The 22,208-nt window shown below is 42.3% G+C and overlaps 1 protein-coding gene across 1 annotated transcript in view; it reads right to left on the reverse strand.

The window, feature by feature from the left end:
* Positions 1 to 693: 693 nt before the first annotated feature.
* Positions 694 to 22,208, reverse strand: part of tbca (tubulin cofactor a) — a 59,556-nt gene continuing 38,041 nt past the window's right edge. Inside the window, exons 3-4 of the mRNA XM_055631554.1 lie at positions 4,268 to 4,354; positions 694 to 983 (exon numbers count right to left, since the gene is read on the reverse strand). Coding sequence (XP_055487529.1) covers positions 903 to 983; positions 4,268 to 4,354 — 168 coding nt within the window. The 3' untranslated portion in view covers positions 694 to 902. The remainder of the gene's footprint in view (positions 984 to 4,267; positions 4,355 to 22,208) is intronic.

Genomic DNA, 22,208 nt, shown 5'->3' on the forward strand with positions numbered 1-22,208 from the left:
TTAATAAAGCAGAACAACTCTCAAAGCTCAGCGACACCATTGCTTTGATGACAAATCCAACTTTAGTGCTGCACATGCTGCCCTTTATCTTATTTCAATTATCAATAAGTGTATCACGCAACACAAAACCAACAGGTCTAAATTATGCTCAGTTCTTCTTGCAACAACGTGCCACTTTCGAGAGGCTTATTTATTTAAATCGCTTAAGAGGGGACTGGCGAAAAGATTCATGGAGACTTCATATAGTTCACCAGGCACTTTTCAATGTTAGGTTTTGTATCAGATGCGCGATGTGCCGCACCCAGAGATACATGGCCAAGCTATACGAGACCCTGCTCGATAAAGTTTCTCTCTCCCGATTTGGATCAGCCCACTGAGTTATAGAGTGTTTTCATCTCAATGCTAAGTGGCTTTTGTCATACAACATTTGTTAAATCACTTGAGCAAAGATGTTCTTGAATAATTGTTTTATAAACAGTGCCAGTATATTTTTCAGTTGAGTTTATTGTCACATGTACCAAGGTACAGTGAAAAGCTTTTGTTGCGTGCTAACCAGTCAGCAGAAAGAGTTGGCCAGTGATGTCGTAGTTACTGAAATACAACCATACAATTTATATTTATTTCATCCTATAAACTGAATGGAAGAAATGTCTCAGCAAACATCAGACGCACACATAAAAATAGGACAACTCATTGTCATCAAGTACATTTATTTAATGTTTCATTAGTTCACCATGATGTGGCACAAAATTAGTCATTGTAAGAGGGCTTGGATCATAGGATTTGTACATACAGCCCAAGCTTGATAATAGCAGGATCATAATGCCTAAAACAGAAATAAATGGGGAAATGGAATGGTACTTAATACTTATAACAAAAGAGCTCGTCATTGATAATGGGTTCTATGCTTCTAATTTAATTGATGCTATTGTGGACTGGGCTTCTTTGTATTCCTCAGTTTCTTCCAATTCTTTCTCGCATTCCTAAACAAAAGATATAAAATATAGAATGTTTTAATTATCACAAATGTACTTGTGTAAATATTTTGTATGAAATCTATAATACACCATCTAACAGAATGCAGGCACACTGCAACAGAAAACGATATACCATGTGATAGAGTCATAGAGACATACAGCGTGGAAACAGGCTCAACTTGCCCATACCGATCAACATGTCCATCTACCTGCATTTGGCCCATGTCCTTCTAAACCATGTTATCCATGTACCCGTCTAAATGTTTCTTACACGTTAAGCTGGGAAGGGTGCAGAGAAGATTTATGAGGATTTGCCAGGACTCAGGGGGCTGAGCTATGGGAAGAGGTTGAACATGTTGGGACTCTATTCCTTGGAGCGCAGGAGGATGAGGGGTGAACTTATAGAAACACAGAAAATAGGTGCAGGAGTAGGCCATTCGGCACTTCGACTATTCAATATGATCATGGCTGATCATCCTAAATCTGTACCCCATTCCTGCTTTTCCCCCATATCCCTTGATTCCGTTAGCCCTAAGAGCTAGATCTAAATCTCTCTTGAAAACGTCCAGTGCATTGGCTTCGAGTGCCTTCTGCGACAGAGAGTTCCACAGATTTACAGCTCTCTGGGAGTAAAGGTTTTCACTCATCTCAGTTCTAAATGGCCTACCCCTTATTCTTAAAACTGTGACCCCTGGTTCTGGACTCCCCCAACATCAGGAACATTTCTCCTGCATCTAGCCTGTCCAATCCTTTAAGAATAATATGCTTATATAAGATCCCCTCTCATCCATCTAAACTCCAGTGAATACGTGCCCAGTCAAGCCATTCTTTCATCATATGTCAGTCCTGCCATCCCGGGAATTAACCTGGTGAACCTACGCTGCACTCCCTCAATAGCAAGAATGTCCTTCCTCAAATTAGGAGACCAAAACTGCACATTATATTCCAGGTGCGATCTCACCAGGGCTTTGTACAACTGCAGTAGGACTTCCTTGCTCCTAAACTCAAGTCCTCTCCCAATGAAGGCCAACATGCCACAATCTTTCTTCACTGCCTGCTGAACCTGCATGCTTACTTTCAGTATAGAGGTGTATACGATCATGAGAGGAATAGGTAGGGTAAATGCACAAAGTCTTTTACCCGGTCAGGGAATCAAGAACCAGAGGACATAGGTTTACGGTGAGAGGCGAAAGATTTAATAGGAACCTGAGGGGCAACTTTTTTTTAATAGTTTAATGGGTGGTGGATATGTATGAAACAAGCTGCCGGAGGAGGTGGTTGAGGAAGGTAATGTCATAATATTGTCTCATTAGGTTTAGTTTAGGTTTATTATTGCATGTGTATTAAGGGATATGAGCCAAACGCAGACAGGTGGCACCAGTATAGATGGGGCATGTTGGGGCTTGGGAAAGTTAGGCCGAAGCGCCTGTTTCTAAGTTATATGGCTCATTGACTCTCTATGTCTTTATAATAGCCTTGGTAGTGAACAGTTGTGGCCATTGATAACTTACCAATTCAGTGAATGAAATGCTAACGTGTCAAAAAGGGTGTCATGCTCACAATCCGCTATTGGAATCCAAACATGGAGTTATGCTTTGAACAATGAGAGTACATAAAAGCTCTGCGTAATCTTAAGATCCCCGAGTCAATGACACACAAGCCTTGGTTGCCATCATTGTAAGGCAGTGCTACAGCTGTAATTTCATCTTTTTCCTGACCAATGTAAACTGTGAACCACCAGGTTCAAGGACAGCTTCTTCCCAACAACATCAGGCTCTTGAACACTAAACAATTCCAAACTCCAACTATGAACTTCAACAGACTGTCCTTGATTGCACTCAGGACTTGGGGGTTTTGGGGTTATTAATTTATTACATTTTTGTATATTATATATCATCTATGTGTATTCTGTTTTCAAGCCAGTAACGCTGTTGCAAGTAAGAATTTAATTGCTCAATTGTTGGTACATATGACAATTAAACACTCTTAATTCTTGTATGTTCCTCCTCTACTCTTGGCAGTTCCTTTGGGTAGACTAGAGATTGTCATAGGCATTCAGTTCAGCACAATTAAATACTAAAACAGAATGTGGTTTTGCACAATCTTTGAATATAATGCCTAATAAAGATGCTTTTTAAATTCTTAGTGCAAAACATGAAAAACAAAACATGCCATTAAAACTAGATTTATCCATTTTAGAATTTGATTTTCATCAAGTTTGAAGAATACTATTATGCACAAACTGGACATAAAAAGGAACTATTTCCTTCCCTCCTACCCCAAGTGTTTAGTAAAATGCATTACAAATTAATAAGTAACTGTTCATTTCCAAAAATTGCCAATTCCGCTACTCATAACAAGCAAAAGTGACTTTAAAGATATCAATATAGCTAAAAGACACTCTCCGGCTAATTTTACATAAAAATGCAAATGAATGAATGTGCTGGAATGATTGTAGTCCAATTTCTTTAAAATATGTATGTGATAACCTAATTATTCTGGGGAACTAGAATATTTAGAAACAGCTGGCATCATCCATTTTCCCTAATCCTGTATTTATTATAAATTCAGAGCTTTTATCCAACCAAGCATACTTTAATAGACTAAACTCCCATAACATTTACACTTCCATTAAAATTATACTTCACAAAATATCTAAATATCTACTTATTTTATAAAGCACTTTAACAGCAAATTTCCAAAATTAATATAAATTGCATCGCCTCATACTTGCCAAGAAGAATCTACTATTATTTTTGTTAAACACGCATGTTCCCTAAACAATTTTAATAATGAAATGCATCTTATTGCAACTTTATTTTTGAACATCTGTGGCAAATTCATTAAATGTTAAAAGATAACTAGATAATGCAAAGAAAGCCGCACAACCTTAAATTAAGCAGTATCTGAACATCATACATTTTTTACTTAGACAAATAAAGCAAAAAAAACCAAACATTTATTTGCTTTAGAATCAATGACATTATTACTTCATATTCAGCAAAATGGTGTTAATAATATCAGCATTATGGTGCATCAAGTGCATAGATTCAAACAAAAGTAAAAAGTAGCAAAATGCTTCAGAGTATAGCAAACAAAATACCTTTCTAGAAATCTTTTCAATCTATATATTTTGCTTGACTTTTCACCATTTTCATAATTGACATAGTGTATGATTTTGGTGAATAAAAAATGTAGCACATCTAATCCATTACTGAACAGATATACAGGGGAAAAAAAGAAGGGAACTCTATACTGAACTTGCCAAACCGAGAGTAAAACCTTCTCACCAATAGCTGTGAGAGGTCACTGTGGGCAGTTGCCAATCGGCGTTGACAATCTGGAATCATCATCCGTGATTCTTGTAAAACCTCGATCTGAAAAGGAAATAAGAGAAAAGTGAGGCTGGAACCAACCAAGATAGAGTTATTGAACAATGTTTTGAGCTGAACTTTGCAATACTGTATGGCTTCATCAAGATATTGCCAGCTTATAAAATCTCGTCTTCTCTCCACTTTCAGAAATGTTGTCAATAATTTGATTTCCAGTCTCGTCATAATATGGAAACACAATTAAAAACGTTGAAGAAGCTCAATAAAATTTTCATCGTGAATTAATTCAAGTAATTGAATGTTTTTTCCCCCCAATTCACATTCATAATAGATCAGATACAAACCATGCTTTTTTTTATTCTTTTAAACAAATGGATCTGCAGTTGACATAAAACAACTTCTATCTCTGAGGTAATAAAGAAATGCTGTGCTCAAGTAATATCACACAGATAATTACTGCATGAAAAATGTTATTGAGTTATTGATCGCATAGTGTGCTCACTGCAGGAGGTTTAAGCTGTGAAAGACAGAGGTCTATAGGAGCTCGGGGACAAGACAACAGAGACCAGCAGGTCCATTTTCATGCTCTTCATTATGCACACTATTTCAAAAACTGCACACCAAATTTTAGCCAAGCCAATATAATTTTGATCTCTTCAGTATGAATTGAAATAACAAATATCAGAATGCCATTATAACGAATGCCTAACCAAATGGCTTATTTGTGCTGCATATAATGTGGAATGTTTCCAATTACTATTTAGAAAATTAAAATATACCACTGTTATTGAAGCATTTTTAAACTTAGCAGAATTCTTCTTGTCAATTTCCTTTAATAATGCCCACAAGTGTGATTTCCCAATTTCTGTTCATTAGTTCAACCAGCATAGCTTTCTGCACTTTTTCTCTCTCTGACCACCTCCATTGCAGCAAATGACCACTCCAACTCATCCCGCGTGCAATCCTGGCCTTGTCCCGCGTGCAATCCTGGCCTTGCCCTATCAAAAATTTCCCGTTCAATCCTTTCCCATCTTCTCTGCAGTAGAAAACTAATTTTTCTCTCTTTCACAATTCTGACTGATAGATCTACTATCTGAAACATTAACTGTTTCACTTTCTACATACACTGTCTAACCCGCTGAGTGTTTCCAGCATTTGTGAGTTTTATTTCAAGTTGCTAGCATCCGTAGTTTTACGATTTTCACGAGTCTGTGATTAATGGTATTAAATGAAAAACAAATTTCTTAACAGTAAACAAATAAAAGCAAATGAGATATTATATATGCATATTAATTACAGGCTTAATTATACTCTTAAGTGGCAGAAAAGTGATGTTGTACTGAATAACAACGTACATTTAAGCTGCTGCAGCTGCTTGCCGCTGCGGGCACCAACAATGGCTGTTCCTTGCTGTTTTGTATGTGTTTGTTCGTTTGCGTCGTCTGTGAAAACCCTATTATTAATGTTTAATGTTTTATGTGTCATTCCTAACTCTCACTGTATGTCATGTTGTCACTTGCGAGCAGAGCACCAAGGCAAATTCCTTGTATGTGAATACCTGGCCAATAAGCTTATTTATTCATTCAATGGATCATATAACGGTCTTTTAACTAGTGCCTATGACTAGCTCCTGTGACTCTGGTTCAATCTTTGGCGGTGCCTTTGTGGAGTTTGCACATTCTCCTTGTGATGCCATGATGTTTTTTTCACCCATGTTCTCAAGTATCCTTCTATATCTCCAATATATTCTAGTAGGTAAATTGGCTAATCTAAACTCCCACCAATGTGGACATGTGTGGCTGGAAAGTAAAAAGGAAATAAGTGGGGTGATGGGACGAATGGGTAGCACAGAGTTTGGCATCAGCTAAATGATGTCTTGTGTCATTAAAATACATAAGTTCATAATTTATGAACATATGAACTTTATTATATTGATTTATGTTTATAACTTTATTATAAGTTTATAATTCATGAGCTTATGAACTTAAAAAAAGAGTAAAAATGAGGAGGTATTTCTCTTGTATTTCAAGGCTGTCAATTCAAAATCTCAACAGATAATACGTATGTACCAACAAAACTGATGAGATAACTGAAAGCCAACTATGCCAATCACTGTGCTCATCAAATCCAAAACACTTGTTCCTACCACTCCCACAGAAGATGTACATTCTTACATCAATCAGCAAATTAGATTTTAAATGAAGGAAGATCGTCAATATAATGATTTACCATGTACAAAGTTTCTGTTGTCCTGCATCCTATTGCACAGATGCAGTTATCCAAAGTACCACAGAATGAATATCCCTTATCATAGCACAAATGATATGACTGCAATAAAATGTCCTCTCTCACGATTTTTGATCCATCTGCAGTCTTTGGCACAGTACATCAAATCATTCTCTTCCATAGCCTCTCCTCTATTGTTCAACAGTATGTGATGACAATGAGGTTAAAACAATGCAGATGGTGGCAATCTGAAATATACTGGAAATAGGAAGCACAAGTCATCTAAAAACAGTATCAACATAATCTGCATCTTTCTCTCGTCCATCTTTCTTATCATCTGTCTGTACCACAATTGTAAAATTTATGGGCTTTCTCTGTTTCCCTAAACTTCTCCAGCCCTGCAGCCTTCTGATGCATTTTCAATTCTGCCTTCTTGCAAATCACTGATGTTAATCACGCATAGTTGGCATACTCTCAGCTTTGTAGGCTTTGGCATTCTCTTGCTAAACTGTGTTATTTACCCAATTTCCCCATACAAGGACTGGAATCAAAATTGTTCTCAAAATCATCTTGGAAGTTTTATTATATGAAAAGGAGGTACAATGAGTTCTTCTGCAGTTGTATAGGACTCTGGTGAGACCACATCTGGAGTATTGTGTACAGTTTTGGTCTCCTAATTTGAGGAAGGACATCCTTGTGATTGAGGCAGTGCAGCGTAGGTTCACGAGATTGATCTCTGGGATGGCGGGACTGTCATATGAGGAAAGATTGAAAAGACTGGGCTTGTATTCACTGGAGTTTAGAAGGATGAGGGGGTAATCTTATAGAAACATATAAAATTATAAAAGGACTGAACAAGCTAGATGCAGGAAAAATGTTCCCATGGTTGGGTGAGTCCAGAACAAGGGGCCACAGTCTCAGAATAAAGGGGAGGTCATTTAAGACTGAGGTGAGAAAAAACTTTCACCCAGAGAGTTGTGAATTTATGCAATTCCCTGCCACAGAGGGCAGTGGAGGCCAAGTCACTGGATGGATTTAAGAGAGAGTTACATAGAGCTCTAGGGACTAGTGGAGTCAAGGGATAGGGGGAGAAGGCAGGCACGGGTTATTGATAGGGGACGATCAGCCATGATCACAATGAATGGCGGTGCTGGCTCGAAGGGCCGAATGGCCTCCTCCTGCACCTATTATCTACGTTTCTACGTTTCTATGATTTTCCGGGATGCTGAAGAACTTTAATTGCCCATGAACAATGAGTTATATTTGCCCAATGACCGCTGCTGGAAAATGTACATTTGTGGATAGCTGACTATCTCAGGATTAATTACGTGATCATTTAGAGCATCCAACGCAAGATATTACAATTATTGGATTAAGTTAGTACCTTTTTTTGCCGGTGAACATACATGGTGGAAGCTGGGATATATGGTGGAACCAGAGTTGAATGACTAGCCTAAGCCAATGGCTAAACTGGTCTAATGAGGAGACTAGCCAGGCTCATGCATAGGATTTGGGAAATGGTTCTTTTATTGTCATGTCTACCAAAGGTACAGTGAAATACATTATTTGCATATAGATCAGTGTGATTTTGGCCACACATAATGACAATCCCCGGTTAAGTACCTCAGGCACAGAAACCGCTCAGAGTCCATATGCAATAGTTGCCAGATGGACAAGACTGTAAAACAATAGTTATTATTCAAAACATTCAAATTGAGAACTTCCTTCCCCTTGGGATTGGTCTGGTTCATTCTAATTAATGATCTTGTAATTTTATGAACGCTGGTCATAGAGTCATACAGCACGGAAACATGCCCATTCTGACTAAGATGAACCACCTACATTAGTCCCATCTGCCCGCATTTGGCCCATATCTCTCAAAGCCTATCCTATGCATGCCTTTTAAATGTTGTGATCATATCTGGCTCGACTACCTTCTTTGGCTGTTCATCTCACATGCCACCACCCTCTATGTGAAATAATAAAATAAGAAAACTACCTTAAAATTCAGAAGTTAGAATTAATGTCATTATTACAAGAGTGTATTCTGCATGATAAAGAATAAAACATGGTTGTTAGGTAATGAGGATTCTGTACACCATGTCTAGAAAGACAGTTTCTCTTTTAAAGTAATTCAGCGAGCAGTAAAGGATATGTGCATAATATTGCACTGTTTGGTAACAAACATTTTTCAAGTTAATTTGTCAAGAACAGTACAACATTTCTAACAATGAAAAATATCCTTTACTGATAAGGAATAAACTACAATCCGGTAAGATTGTACATGGTGCAAAAATTGCCATCTACTGGTGTGGTAGCATATGACACAAAGACCATACAACAAACTCAGATGAAGCAATTATCTGGCACAGTCCATCTAAACATATGAATAATTTTAATTTCTATCATTCTTCAGGATCCTTTGGTGAGAAATTGCCTCAATTGATTTATGATTTGACGATTCAAATGGATAATGTTAACTCGCTTACATACTGCTAATATTAACAAGGCAAACAAGTTGATTTATCTTTAATCTGAATTTAAAACAGTTGAATAATTTATTCAGTTGGCATATGATGGTATCATTATTAAATTCAAATTAATCTAAGGGATTGCATAGTCTTTAAACAAGATGTGCTCAAATGAATAATGCTAGTTATGGGACAAAACTAGCGACTGAATGCTGATAACCGAAGCACAACTGTCCACTCCATAACTGAAAATCAAATCAAAATAAATGTGTTTTTTTAAGTTAGCTAGCTATGCCGTTTGGACTGCAACAAACATTAGTGCAGGAGGCTCACAATCCATTCTTTACAACACATACTATTGACTTTGATGAAGGCAACAAGCCTATTTTTGTCAATTTGTCTGATGATACAAATATACCCAGGGAAGGAAAGTTTGAGTACGACATAAAGAGCCTGTGAAGACATATAGATATATATTTGGTTAATGGGCAAAAGCATGCTGCGTGGAGTAATAATGTGCAGAAATACACAGTTCCCCTCTCTGGTAGAACAGATTAATAGGAAATTGTTTAAATGGAAAGACACTGCATAATGCTGCTGTATAAAGGGATTTGGGAGTCCTAGTATATGAACACAAAAGAGTAGCATACATGTATAACAAATAATTAGGAAGGCTGACAGAATAAACACAAAATGCTGGAACAACTCAGTGGGTCAGGAAGCATCCCTGGAGAAAAGGAATAGGTGATGTTTGGGGTCAGAACCCTGCTTCAGATTGAAGTAAGGGGCTGAAGGTAGGAAAAGGTCAGAACAATCAGGGCCGGCAACTTTATGGCAAAGCACTGAAATACAAAATGAAAGTAGTAATGCAACTTTACAATGCTCTGTTGAGGGTTTACCTGAAGTTCAATGGACAGTTTTGGTCTCTATACTTAAAGGAGGATATACTTGCTGTAGAGACGGTTCAGACAACATTCATTACATTGATTCATGGGATGAAGCAGTTGATAGATGAAGCAAAATTGGGCCTATATTTGTTGGCAGGTAGAAGAACAAGAGATAACCTATTGAAATAAGATTAAATGGGTGCTTGAGAGGTTAGTAGCTAAGATTAGTAGAAACAAAGAAAATTAGGTGCAGGAGTAGGCCATTCAGCTCTTTGAGCCATGGCCGATCGTCCCGAATCAGTACCCCGTTCCTGCTTTCTCCAAATATCCCTTGATTCAGTTCACCCCAAGAGCAATATCTAACTCTCTCTTGAATACATCCAGTGAACAGTAAACTAGAGGGTTGCAGAATCAGGGTTATGCAGAAAACGAAGACAAAAATGTTCAAAACACTTAGGTCAGCAAACAACTTTGGAAAGAGAACGAGTTTCAGATCCAAGCCCTTCATCATGAGGGAAAGAGAGAATACAAGTTAATTTTAAGTTGAAACTAAAAACTAAATTTTCTTTTGTTCCCAGTTCTGATAAAGCATCTTTGGCCTGAAATGTTAACTCTAGTTTCTTATTCTATAGATGCTGCTAGACTTGCTGAGTATTTTGGGCATTTTCTCCTTTTATACAAGGGGTTACCCATTTAAGACCGAGTTGTGGATTTTTCTTTTTCTTCAAGATTCATGGTCTACTAAAAGAATTCTACTCCTGAGAGGTATGGAGAATGTCATTGAATATATCCAAGAACAAATGTTTAAACAGCAGGAGAATGGCAATAAAGAAGAGTTGAGGCCAAGATCTCAAGAGCCATGGATAGGTTGCAAATGTTCACGCTACTGAAGGATCACCTCCTAATCCTTTTTTTTCCCCTTACGTTCTTCCACATGAATGTCCAGTCAAACCCGGAGGAGGAGCAAGAACATAAATTTGGGTGTGCTGTGACCAATCACTGAACACTCACAAGGGCTACAATGTTGCTGAAGAAAAACATGTTTCTGCATAAGAGCAAGGAATTAAATGAGGGGAGAGGACGGAATAAGCCTCACTAGGAAAGTATGATCAAAACATCATACTGCACAGAAACTTGGTTGCTGATCTGTATTAGACATCTTTGGCTCATGGCCATTCCCCCCATCACAATCTGAAGAAGGGTCCCGACCCGAAATGTCACCTCTTCATGTGGCGCTGCAGTAGAGTTGCAGCCTTAAAGAGCTCGCAGCGCCGGAGACCCGGGTTCGATCCAGACTACGGGTGCTGTCTGTACGGAGTTTGTACGTTCTCCCCTTGAACTGCGTGGGTTTTTTTTCCGAATCTTCGGTTTCTTCCCACACACCAAAGACGTGCAGTTTTGTAGGTTAATTGGCTTGGTATAAGTGTAAATTGTCCCTAGTTTGTGTAAGATCGTGTTAATGTGCAGGGATCTCTGGTCGGCACAGACTTGGTGGGCCGAAGGGTCTGTTTCCGCGCTGTATCTCTAAACTAAACTAAAGATGCTGCCTGACATGTTGAATTACTTCAGCACTTTGTGTCTTTATTTATAAACTAGCATCTGCAGTTCTTTCTACCTCCAAACCTTTCCCAAAAATCCATTAAATGTTGTTATTTTACCTACCTCAACCACTTCCACTGGCAACTCTCCATATGCGTGCCACCTTCTGTGGGGAAAATCTCCACACCGGTTTGACCTCAAAAGATAGCACTTATTGCGCACTGATCCCCATGTCCTATACCTCAGCCCACGTACCCAGCTTTTTAAGGATGGAGAGGGCGGGGGGGGTTGACAACTTAAGGTCAGAGATACACGGCTGTGAAGCTCGGCAGACATTAACATTACCGGTCGGTAATCCTTGGTTCCGAAAACTACTGTTTACGTTTTCTTTTCCCCAATGAGCCAATGAAATTCACCGGACAGCACCGGCGAAAACCTACTAGAACCTACGACAATCTTCGACCTCCTGACGACCCACTATCACTGCACCTCCGACACGAGAATTCTTAATACTCTCTATGGCAGCTTCATTCTGGTTCCGAGAAAGCGGGAACTACTCGCGACCATGAAGACGGCTCCCCGGAAACCACCCGCGAACATGTGGTGACCGCATAGTCGCCTGTAGTCTGTGTAAATGTAAACTGCATAAACCCAACTAAATTGAATAATGGAGCAGCAGGACTTTTAGGTTGTTGTAACTGATCAATTGTATCGCATAATGTTAAACCAAAGATAGATAGATAGATAGATAGATAGATAGATAGATAGATATAATTTATTGCCACACAACCAGGGTCGGTGGAAATTTGAGTTGTCAGCAGCAGTACAATAATAAAGAACACACAACCACAATAAAACTGTAACACAAACATCCACCACAGCATTCATCACTGTGGTGGAAGGCACAACATTTGGCCAGTCCTCCTCCATTTCCCCCCCGTGGACAGGACCCGAGTCCAGAGTCAGTCCAGGATCGGCTCTTCCTCACCGGAGACCGCGGCTTTAAGATGGTGTAGGCCGATCGGTCGAGATTTAAAGACTCCGCCGCAGCCAGAAGCACCGTAGACTGCAGGGCCGGCGGTCGAAGCTCCCCTCCAGGGGTGATGGCGAGTCCATGCCGGACCCTCTTTGCAGAAGTGCTACACTTGGTCTCACAATTATCTATCTATCTATATAATTTTATAAAACTCTGATCTTGGATGTTTATGTCATCCCTATTTGTGTGTTTGATTTTGTTTCACATCTCCTCGAAAACCCGACGCGCTAACGGTGACATTTTTACATATTCCGGTAGAGATTCACCTCATGATCTCAAAAATCGCATCATCTGAAATTTGGAATCATTATTTCCTGAGTTATTTCTTCTAATTCTTCACCAATCTTAGATCTTTTTTGAAGTTAACGAGCTAAAGCTAACGAGCTGATGACGTCACAATGGCTCTGCTTCTCGCGGCCAGCTGCGCAGTTTTCAAAGCGCAGCCTGTTTTCCACGAGTCGACTAAGCTGCTTTTGACTGTCCTCAGATCTCGCCCGCCTGTGGCCTCCTTCAAGTCTCAGCCGCCCACTCGCCATGGGCCCAGCAGCCCGCTCGCCGTGGGCCCAGCAGCCCACTCCTCGCACTCGGCCGGCCGTCTCGCGATTGGGTGGGCTTCCCCTCGCGAAAGCCACGATCGGTTGGCCCTCCTCTGCTTTTGACCATCCTCAGATTGCGCCTGCCCGCGGTCTCCCTTGAGTCTCTGCCGCCCACTCGCCGTGGGCTCAGCAGCTGCCCGGCTCCCCTCCGCAATCGCGTGTGTTGAGAGGACGGGACCCAACGGATCCCCCTTGGACTAGTATATTACTAAAACTCTCATCTTGTTTGTTATTCTGTTTGTCTGCCCATGTTCTCCCGGAACCAAGTCAAAACGGTACACGATAGAGCCTCAATTTGTGGCCCACCAATAGCATATTGATAGCAAGTTTCCGAAAATGGCATCAGAATACACAAATACATTTTGCGTAATGGTTGTCGCGTGATGTCCACCAGTGACCTGGTTGGCACAGTAAGTGCACGTATTTCTTATTCCTTTCTGTGTTTATGAATACCACATGGTACAATAAAATTGCAAACATCGATCATGTAGTAGAATACTGCATCCATCTGAGTGGACGCCACAACACGCGTTACACATCATACACACAAACATACGTTACGGTGGACATTCAAAGGTTTGGTGTCCCAGAAAATGAACGTTACATTATTAGCGAAAACCAAATATTTTCACCAATGTGATCTAAACGGTACATTACCTTGTGGATTTGAGCTATATCAATGGCCGATGACTCGTCAGAAGGTTTGATTTGGGATGATTTTTTAGTAAGTAAAATGTCTCCGTAACAGTCGTTGTGGAGCTTCCGGAAGTTGACACGAAGGAATGAAGTTAGCGACTTAGTCCGTAGGAAAGGTAAACAAGAGACAGTGTGTTGCCAAATTGAAGATTGGCTCAGTTGCTTAGTTTTGATGACCAATTTATGTCCAATATATTTTTTTTAATTGATTTTAAAAAGTCAGAAAATATATCGTAAACAGTGGTTGCGTTTTTGATACCACAATGTTTTTGATATATTAAATTGGAAAATATGAAAAAATAATTAACTCGCCCAAAAATCGCTGCTACCATAGGATACCTCGTTGGGTTTTTGAAACGGATTAGTTTGGAGCCTCCGTGGTTTAACCCGATAACGGTCGTCATGACAATGAACACCAAGCACAACGACCGTTATGGGATCTTTGCCAGGCGGAATACCAGACATGTTACTGGATTTTTCTCCTGATATTAATGAAGATATTTCCCTAGATCATTATCAAAACGTATATGTATGAGGGACCATATGAAGTTTATTTATTAATTATATATTCATGACTAAATGTGGCAGAGTTTTTAACGTCACATTTTTGGTGTCCAAAATGTTAGCAAAACAATGAAAATGTGTGTTATAAAAAATGTTTTTGACTTTCAGTCTTGAAGTTATATAATTTTTATCTGTTATTTGTAAGGTTTCACATGATGGGTACATTTTAAGAACAGTGTAATGGCGTAAAAACCTGAATAATAATCTCGTTCCTCAAAATCTCTCCAGTAATGTAAAAATACACATATCTACAATTCAACCAAAAAAATATTCTAAGAGTGTAATGGCATTATGCAAACAGTAGTAATGAAGACAGATTACAGACATTTAACTGCCAAGGTCAATAACTGGCGTCTACCTTCACTACTAATCTAGCTCAAACTCATTTGGTAAAAGCAATTTTTCATTAAATTCACAGGATTTTTGTAATTTGTTTCTGTGCTATGTCTGCAACAAAAACATCAAAATGGTCTGAAATATGCATATTATTCAATACTGAAGAACAAAATAGCGTAATGCTATACCTGCATCAATAAAGGGCCCTCGTTATATGCTAGATTGGGAGATAACATAAAAATATCACATTATAACTCCCTTCAGTTCACAAAATGACTTTCCTAATTCAACACCCAATATATTTATAGAAAAGGAACAGTGCAGAATAACTTCTGATAGGTACTTTGTTAATATGATTAAAATAAAACAAATACAAATATTTAGCTTATCCTGTTGTAAAAACAAAATAATTTGCAAATGTTTGATCCTGGTTTCAAATAAGTTACAAGTCATAGGAAGTACATGTACAATTGCAGCATGAACACACCCTGTCCGCCAAGGCCTGCTGGATCTCCAGGTTACTAATTATTTCATCTCTCCTTCCCATAGCGACCTTTCTATCCGTGGCCTCCTCCAATCCAGAGGCCATACACAAACTGGAAAAAAACAGCACCTCATTTTCTACTTGGGTAACTTATAACACAATGATATGAACTACGAGTTCTCCAAGTTTAAGTAATACCCAACCCCCTCTCTTTATCATGTGCCCCCACCCCGGTGTGCATCCATCACCTCCCACCCCCGCTCTGCTCCTTTCCCCTCCTTCATACACTCATCTCCCAACTCAGAGTCCTTCATTTCCCTTTTATTCCCCCCCTGCCCCCTTCCAATTATATCCCTCCCTCTGGCTTTATATTTCACCCCTCATCTTTCTTTATCCACTATTATTTTATCTCCTTTGCCACATACTCCACCCATCTGCCAAAGCAGACCCCCTCGCCAGGCTCTGTCCCGCCTCCACCTCGTTTTTCCAACTTTCTTCCCACTACTACAATGTCTGCAACAGTGTCCCAACCTGAAATGTCTCATGTCCATTCCCTCCAAAGATGCTGTCTGACCCACTGAGTTTCTCAAGCAGTGTGTGTTTAACAAAAATCAGAATATGGTTCTATAATAGTTTAGCAAGTGGACAGGAAACCTGTGATACTATTACATTGCTTACAAAGTTCTGATGGGGAAAAAAATGCTATTAATAAGAGAGTACACAGTAAACTCCTGAAAAATTCAGGCAAGTTTCAGTTTTCAAAGTGTAATGAATGCTCACCATCCTGAATACCTTTATAATCAAAGAAATGTGAGAAATATTAGAATTACCTTTACCCCAGCTCAGTTCTAGTCAACAATACTCTTGAAGTTAATAACAAACGGGAAAAACCACTCTGCGTATTTTCTACTTGATATCTTCGAAACTCAATATATATATAATTGTTAAGGCTGGATAGTAAATATTGTTGAGTTCAAATCCATATTTGCAGCTTATATATATGGCTTATCACCACTGATAATGTTACTGCCTATCTCGCCATTTGATCCTTTGCTCATCAGCCTCCATAAACTTTAATTTGTCCAAAACTTAACTGTGAAAACTTGTTATAACATTAACACACTGTCGTACAACAATCATTTTTGTTGACCGTTACTTATGTTCACATATTAAGTGTCGCCAATAAATTTAAAAACTCTTACTTATGAATACAATACATATCCCTATCTAGTCAGAGCTCCCTCCATTTCATTCAATTCATCCAATCTCCTAACTTGCCTCCTGTTAATCATCTTCTCTATTCTTCATTCTCAGTGATGGAGCTTTGTTATCTCCAAATCCGCTTTTCCTTGCTTTGCTAGCCTTTAAAGGCATACCTTTGACCAAGCTTTCAGTCATATCCTAACTCATTTAATCAGAACCTTGGCATCTGCTCCATTTTCTCTCAGTGGGATGTTTGTCTATGTTGAAGATCCTATATAAATGCAAATTGTTGTTGATAGATTTAAATTGAGGAGTAAAGTAGTCTTTGGCATGAATGTGGAATTCGTATTTCTATGTGATAGCTTTAGCAGGAGAGGTGTGAGAGGTTCCACTTGAGGTCAGATACAGAGGCTGATAATATTAACAAGGATGGAGCTGGAGGAAGTGGCAATGGCTGCACATTCAGACTTGCAAGACATTCAGAATTGAAAGCAGCAGCAGGATTTCCATTGCCCCCACTCAAAAGACATCAAGAATCAAGAAGCCGATTAATACAGAATGGAATTACCAAATGTTCAGTTGGGATTAAATACTGAGTGGGCAATATAAATTTAAAAGAGGAACCGAATGTGAGGGGATGATTTTGAGGAACTCCAAGTTACTATTATTTAATAAAAAGATGCAATCTACTATTTGATCCAAGTAGTTTCCTCACAAAGCTACTAAATCACTTTGTCATATCTACTATCTTGGTGATAACAAAGTGACCCATGGAACAGTACAATACAGATACAGGTTCCCCGGCCCACAATGTTTCTGCCAACCATGATGCCAATTTAATCTAATACCATCTGCCTGCCCATTGTCTACACCCCATCATTTCCTGCCCGTCCGTGTGCCTTTAAAATCCTTCGGCTTCCACCACTTCTCCAAGCCATGTGTTCCAAGCCCCCACAGTTCAGTGTAAAAAAACATGCCTCATAAATCTCCTTTAAAAGTTCCATCCTCATACTTTAAAATTATGCTCTCCAATATTTGATATTTCCACTTAGTGAAAAAGGGTATCTACCTAACCAATGCCTCTATTAATTTTATATACTCACCCTCTCAGCCTGTGACTAGAGAAAACAAATTAAGTTTGTCCAACATCTCCTATTAGTCAATATCCTCTAATCAAGGCAATATCCTGGATGAAACTTTTCTGGAAGGCTCCAATGCCTCTAAATGCTTCCAGTAATGCAGTGACCAGAACTGCATACAATATTCTAAATGAAACCCAACCAAACATTTGTACAACAGTTTGAGATTGCGTGGGATCCAAGAAGAGATAGCCGAATGGATCGCAAATTGGCTCCATGGAAGGAAGCAGAGGGTGATGGTGGAAGGTTCCTTCTCAGACTGGAGGCCTGTGACTAGTGGTGTGCCTCAGGGTTTGGTGCTGGGCCCATTACTGTTTGTCATCTACATCAATGATTTGGATGAGAGCATACAGGGCAAGATTAGCAAGTTTGGTGATGATACAAAAGTTAGTGGTTTTGCAGATAGTGAAGATGGTTGTGAACGCTTCCAGCAGGATCTGGATCCATTGGCCAGGTGGGCGGAGGAATGGTTGATGGAATTTAATACAGAGAAGTGTGAGGTGTTGCATTTTGTCGAACAAGGGCAGGACCTTCACAATAAATGGCAGGGCTCTGGGTAGTGTTGTAGAACAGAGGGATCTAGGAGTATAGGTGCATGGTTCCTTGAAGGTTGAGTCGCAGGTAGCTAAGGTGTTCAAAAAGGCTTTTGGCATTTTGTCCTTCATCAGTCAGAGTATTGAGTATAGAAGTTGGGGGGTCATGTTGCAATTGTATAAGACGTTGGTGAGACTGCATTTAGAATATTGTGTTCAGTTCTGGGGACCATGTTATAGGAAAGATATTGTCAAGCTTGAAAGGGCTCAGAAAAGATTTACGAGGATGTTGCCAGGACTAGAGGGTGTGAGCTATAGGAGGAGGTTGAGAAGGCTGTGTCTCTATTCCATGGAGTGCAGGAGGATGAGGGGAGATCTTACAGAGGTATCACAAAATCATGAGAGGAATAGATTGTGTACATGCACAGAGTCTTTTGTCCAGAGTAGGGAAATCGATGACCAGAGGACATAAGTTCAAGGTGAAAGGGAAAAGATTTAATAGGAATCCGAGGGGTAATTTTTTCATACAAAGGGTGGTGGATGTATGGAACACGCTGCCAGAGGAGGTAGTTGAGACTGAGACTATCCCATCGTTTAAGAAACAGTTAGACAGTTACACGGATAGGACAGGTTTGGAGGGATATGGACCAAGCGCAGACAAGTGGGACTAGTGGAGCTGGGACATTGATGGCCGGTGTGGGTGAGTTGGGCCTATGACTATAACTGTATCTGATTTTCTGACTTTTCATACTTAATGTCGCAACCAATAAATTATACCGTGTGCCTTCTTTACCACCGTATCCATTTGTGTTTCTACTTTCAGGGACCGATGGACATATATTTTCTTATATTTGATCTCTCGCAATGCATCACCTCATACTTGTCCAGATTAAACTCAATTTTTGCCATTTCTCTGCCCAAATTTCCAACTGGTCTAAATCTTGCTGTATTCTTCTGCACTATCCACAACTCTGTCAATGTTTGCGTCAACTGCAAACTTAACTATATTGTCATCCATAACAATTATATATATATACTAGACCAAGTGCAGACCCGTTGGGTCTGTTCCCCCAAACAGGTCCTTGGGGTTGATGCAAATGCAAATTTCACTTTTGTCCTTTTTCGCGGCAACAGCCATGGTGGAGACCCACCGGGTGGGATCACTCACCTCTTTCAGGATGCCCATGGTAACCATGTTGAGCAGCGTCGATTCCACCTTGTCCTTCATGGCGAAGGAGACGCGGAGCGGCGGGCGGATCACCGGTTCAACACTGGGGTCGACAGCAATCTTGTAGCAACTGGGCAGCTTGCCCAGCTTATCGTCGAAACGGTCAGGGTATTCGTGCAGGGGGTCCATGAGGGTCCGCACCTGGTGGATATCACGGTGAAAGGAGACCAATCCGAGGTCTTGGCACGCCTGGGCACCCAGCAAGGTAATGTTGTCAGAGTCTAGCAGGTAGAAAGTGAGGGGCCGAGAGGCCTTCAGGACCTTGCAGTGCAGGGTTGCCTTTCCCACAGGAACGAGCACGCCTCCCCCGTAGGCATGCAGGCGGGAGTTGTCAACAGTCACTATTTCATCAGTTCTTATCTTTTTGAAAAGGCTTGTTGACATTACATTTGTCACGGCCCCCGTGTCAAGTTTTGCGGAGAAGGTCGAACCATTGACAGTAACCCGAACCGAAGGGTCCGTTATCAAGGCATGTGCATCCAAGAGTGAAAAAATGCTGGTCTCACCCTGGGATGAACTGGTATCAGACAAAGGGAGTTCGTCTGGCTGGTACTGGGAACCAAGCTCGCAATCAGCTTGAGCAAGGTTGTTTAACATTCTCCATGGAGCGGGAACTGGCTTCCCACGGGAGCGCAAGCTGCAGAGAAATGGTTTAACTTCCTGCAAAAATTACATGTTTTGCCCAAAGCAGGGCACACATTAAACTGATGGGAGGCAAAATTGCAGTCGGGGCAACGTCGTGGGCTGCCGCCCCCGGGTCCTGGGGAACCCCGTTGCCGTGGCGGGCCAGTGTTCCGCCGGCGACCAGCAGCACTGGCAAAGTTAATCTCATGATCAGCAGGCGACAGTGCCGAGGCGACAGCCTCAGCCATGCGGGAGGCGTGCAGAGCCTCGTCCAGAGACAGGTCGGGCTTCCGCAGAAGTTCAGCCCTTAGCTTCACATCTAGAAGGCCATATACTAGGATGTCCCGGGTCACTTGATCGGGGGTCAGAGCGTCCAGGCGACAACGCCTGGCCATGTGTCGCAACGCAGCGATATAGTTGTCGATTGATTCTCCAGGGATCTGACGCCGGCTGAACATTTTAAACGCTCTAGAATGCAGTTGGTGGGGATGTCGCACATCGCGGTAAACTTAGCCATAAGACATACCGGGTCTCGAGCATCTTCACCTGCACCATATACAAACGGCTCAGATCGTTCCAGGGCATCGGGACCAGCCAGGTTGAGGAGCAGAGAAGCCCGCATTTCAGCGGTGGCAGCAGGATGGGCGATTCGCACGTAGTGCTGGAAATCGTGTCTAAAGAAACCCCACTGATGGGCAATGTCCGAGTCGAAGACAAGCACCTCGGGCTTGCGGCGAGGTAGCCATGGCACGGGAGATAGAACAAGGGATAGGGAACTGGGTCAAAAGTAAATAAAACCCGACAAACAGGAGGCGCAGAGGTACGATTGTGACACCATGTAAAGAGGGAGTCATCAACACACTGTGTCTTTACTACTATTTATTGATAATACACAAACGTTACTGGCCTAGCTGTACGTGGTCTGTCACAGGAGCTAGAGAGCGATCAATGGGTGGCGAGGTTGCAATTATACTTCTGATATGGGGAGTGGTTAGTAGTGGCGAGGTCACTATATTAAAGGACATGCACATGTCATCTACAGAGGGGAGGAGAGGGGGGGGCAGGGAGGGAAGGCGGGGGGGGGTGTGTGGAGGGAGGGGAGGGGGGTTTAGGGGAGGGGATGGATGGGAGGAGGCGGAGAGGAGGGGGAGAGAGGAGGGAGGAGAGGGGGGAGAGGGGGGGGGAGGAGAGGGGGGGGGGGGGGGGGAAGGGAGAGGGGGGGGGGAGGAGGAGGGGAGAGGAGGAGAGACTGAGGGGGACAGAGGGGAGATAAAGGTGAGAAAGAGAGAATGAGGGAGGGGAGAGGGGGAGGAGAGGAGGAGAGGGGGGGGAGGAGGAGGGGGGGGAGAGGAGGAGGGGGGGGGGAGAGGAGGAGGAGGAGGAGGTGGGGGGAGAGGGGGGGGGAGAGGGGGGAGGGGGAGAGGGGGGGGGGGAGGGGGGGAGGGGGGGGGGAGGAAGAGAGGTGGGAGAAGAGGGGAGGGGGGAGGGGGGGGAGAGGGGAGGAGAGAGGAGGAGGGGGGAGAGAGGAGGAGAGGGAGAGAGGAGGAGAGGGGGGAGAGGGGGAGAGGAAGAGAGGGGGGAGAGGAAGAGAGGGGGGAGGAGAGAGGGGGAGGGGGGGGAGGGGGGGGGGAGAGAGGGGAAGAGAGGGGGGCGGGGAAGAGAGGGGGGAGGAGGAGGGGGGAGGAGGAGGAGGGGAGAGGGGGGAGAGGGGGAGGGGGGGGAGAGGAGGAGAGGGGGGGGAGGGGAGAGGGGGAGAGGAGGGAGGGGGGAGGGGGGAGAGGGGGAGGGACGGAGAGGGGGAGAGGGGGAGAGGGGGGTAGGAGGGGAGGGGGAGGGAGGGGAGGGGGGGGGGGGAGGGGGGGGGGGGGGGGGAGGGGGGGGGGGGGCGGGAGAGGGGGGGAGGGGGGGAACGGGAGGCGTGAGAGGGGAGGGGGGGGGGGGGGGAGGGAGTGGGAGGGGGGGGAGGGGGGGAGGTGGGGGGGGGGAGGGGAGGGAGGGGAGGAGGGGGGAACCCAAACAACCATTTGCAGGCAGTGCTTTTTTACCTCTAACCATATTTTCATTTTCAAACCAAATTAAGGGTACTCACAGTGCTGTAGACATTTGTCAGTGTCATTCAGATCTCTGATTGAGGCACACCACTTGCAGAGACTGATTGATGCACACCACTTGCAGAGACTGATTGAGGCACACCACTTCCTGGTTTTATAGTCCCTCCCCCCTGCTGCCAGCGGGGGCAGCAGAGAGAATGGAGAATTTTGTAAAATCATTAATATCTCTGTCATATTTCATCGACGGGAAAAATCCTCAGCACACATACGGCGGAGAGGGGGGCTC

Source organism: Leucoraja erinacea, chromosome 3 (assembly GCF_028641065.1).
Source record: "Leucoraja erinacea ecotype New England chromosome 3, Leri_hhj_1, whole genome shotgun sequence".
In the NCBI taxonomy this organism is placed as follows: domain Eukaryota; kingdom Metazoa; phylum Chordata; class Chondrichthyes; order Rajiformes; family Rajidae; genus Leucoraja; species Leucoraja erinaceus.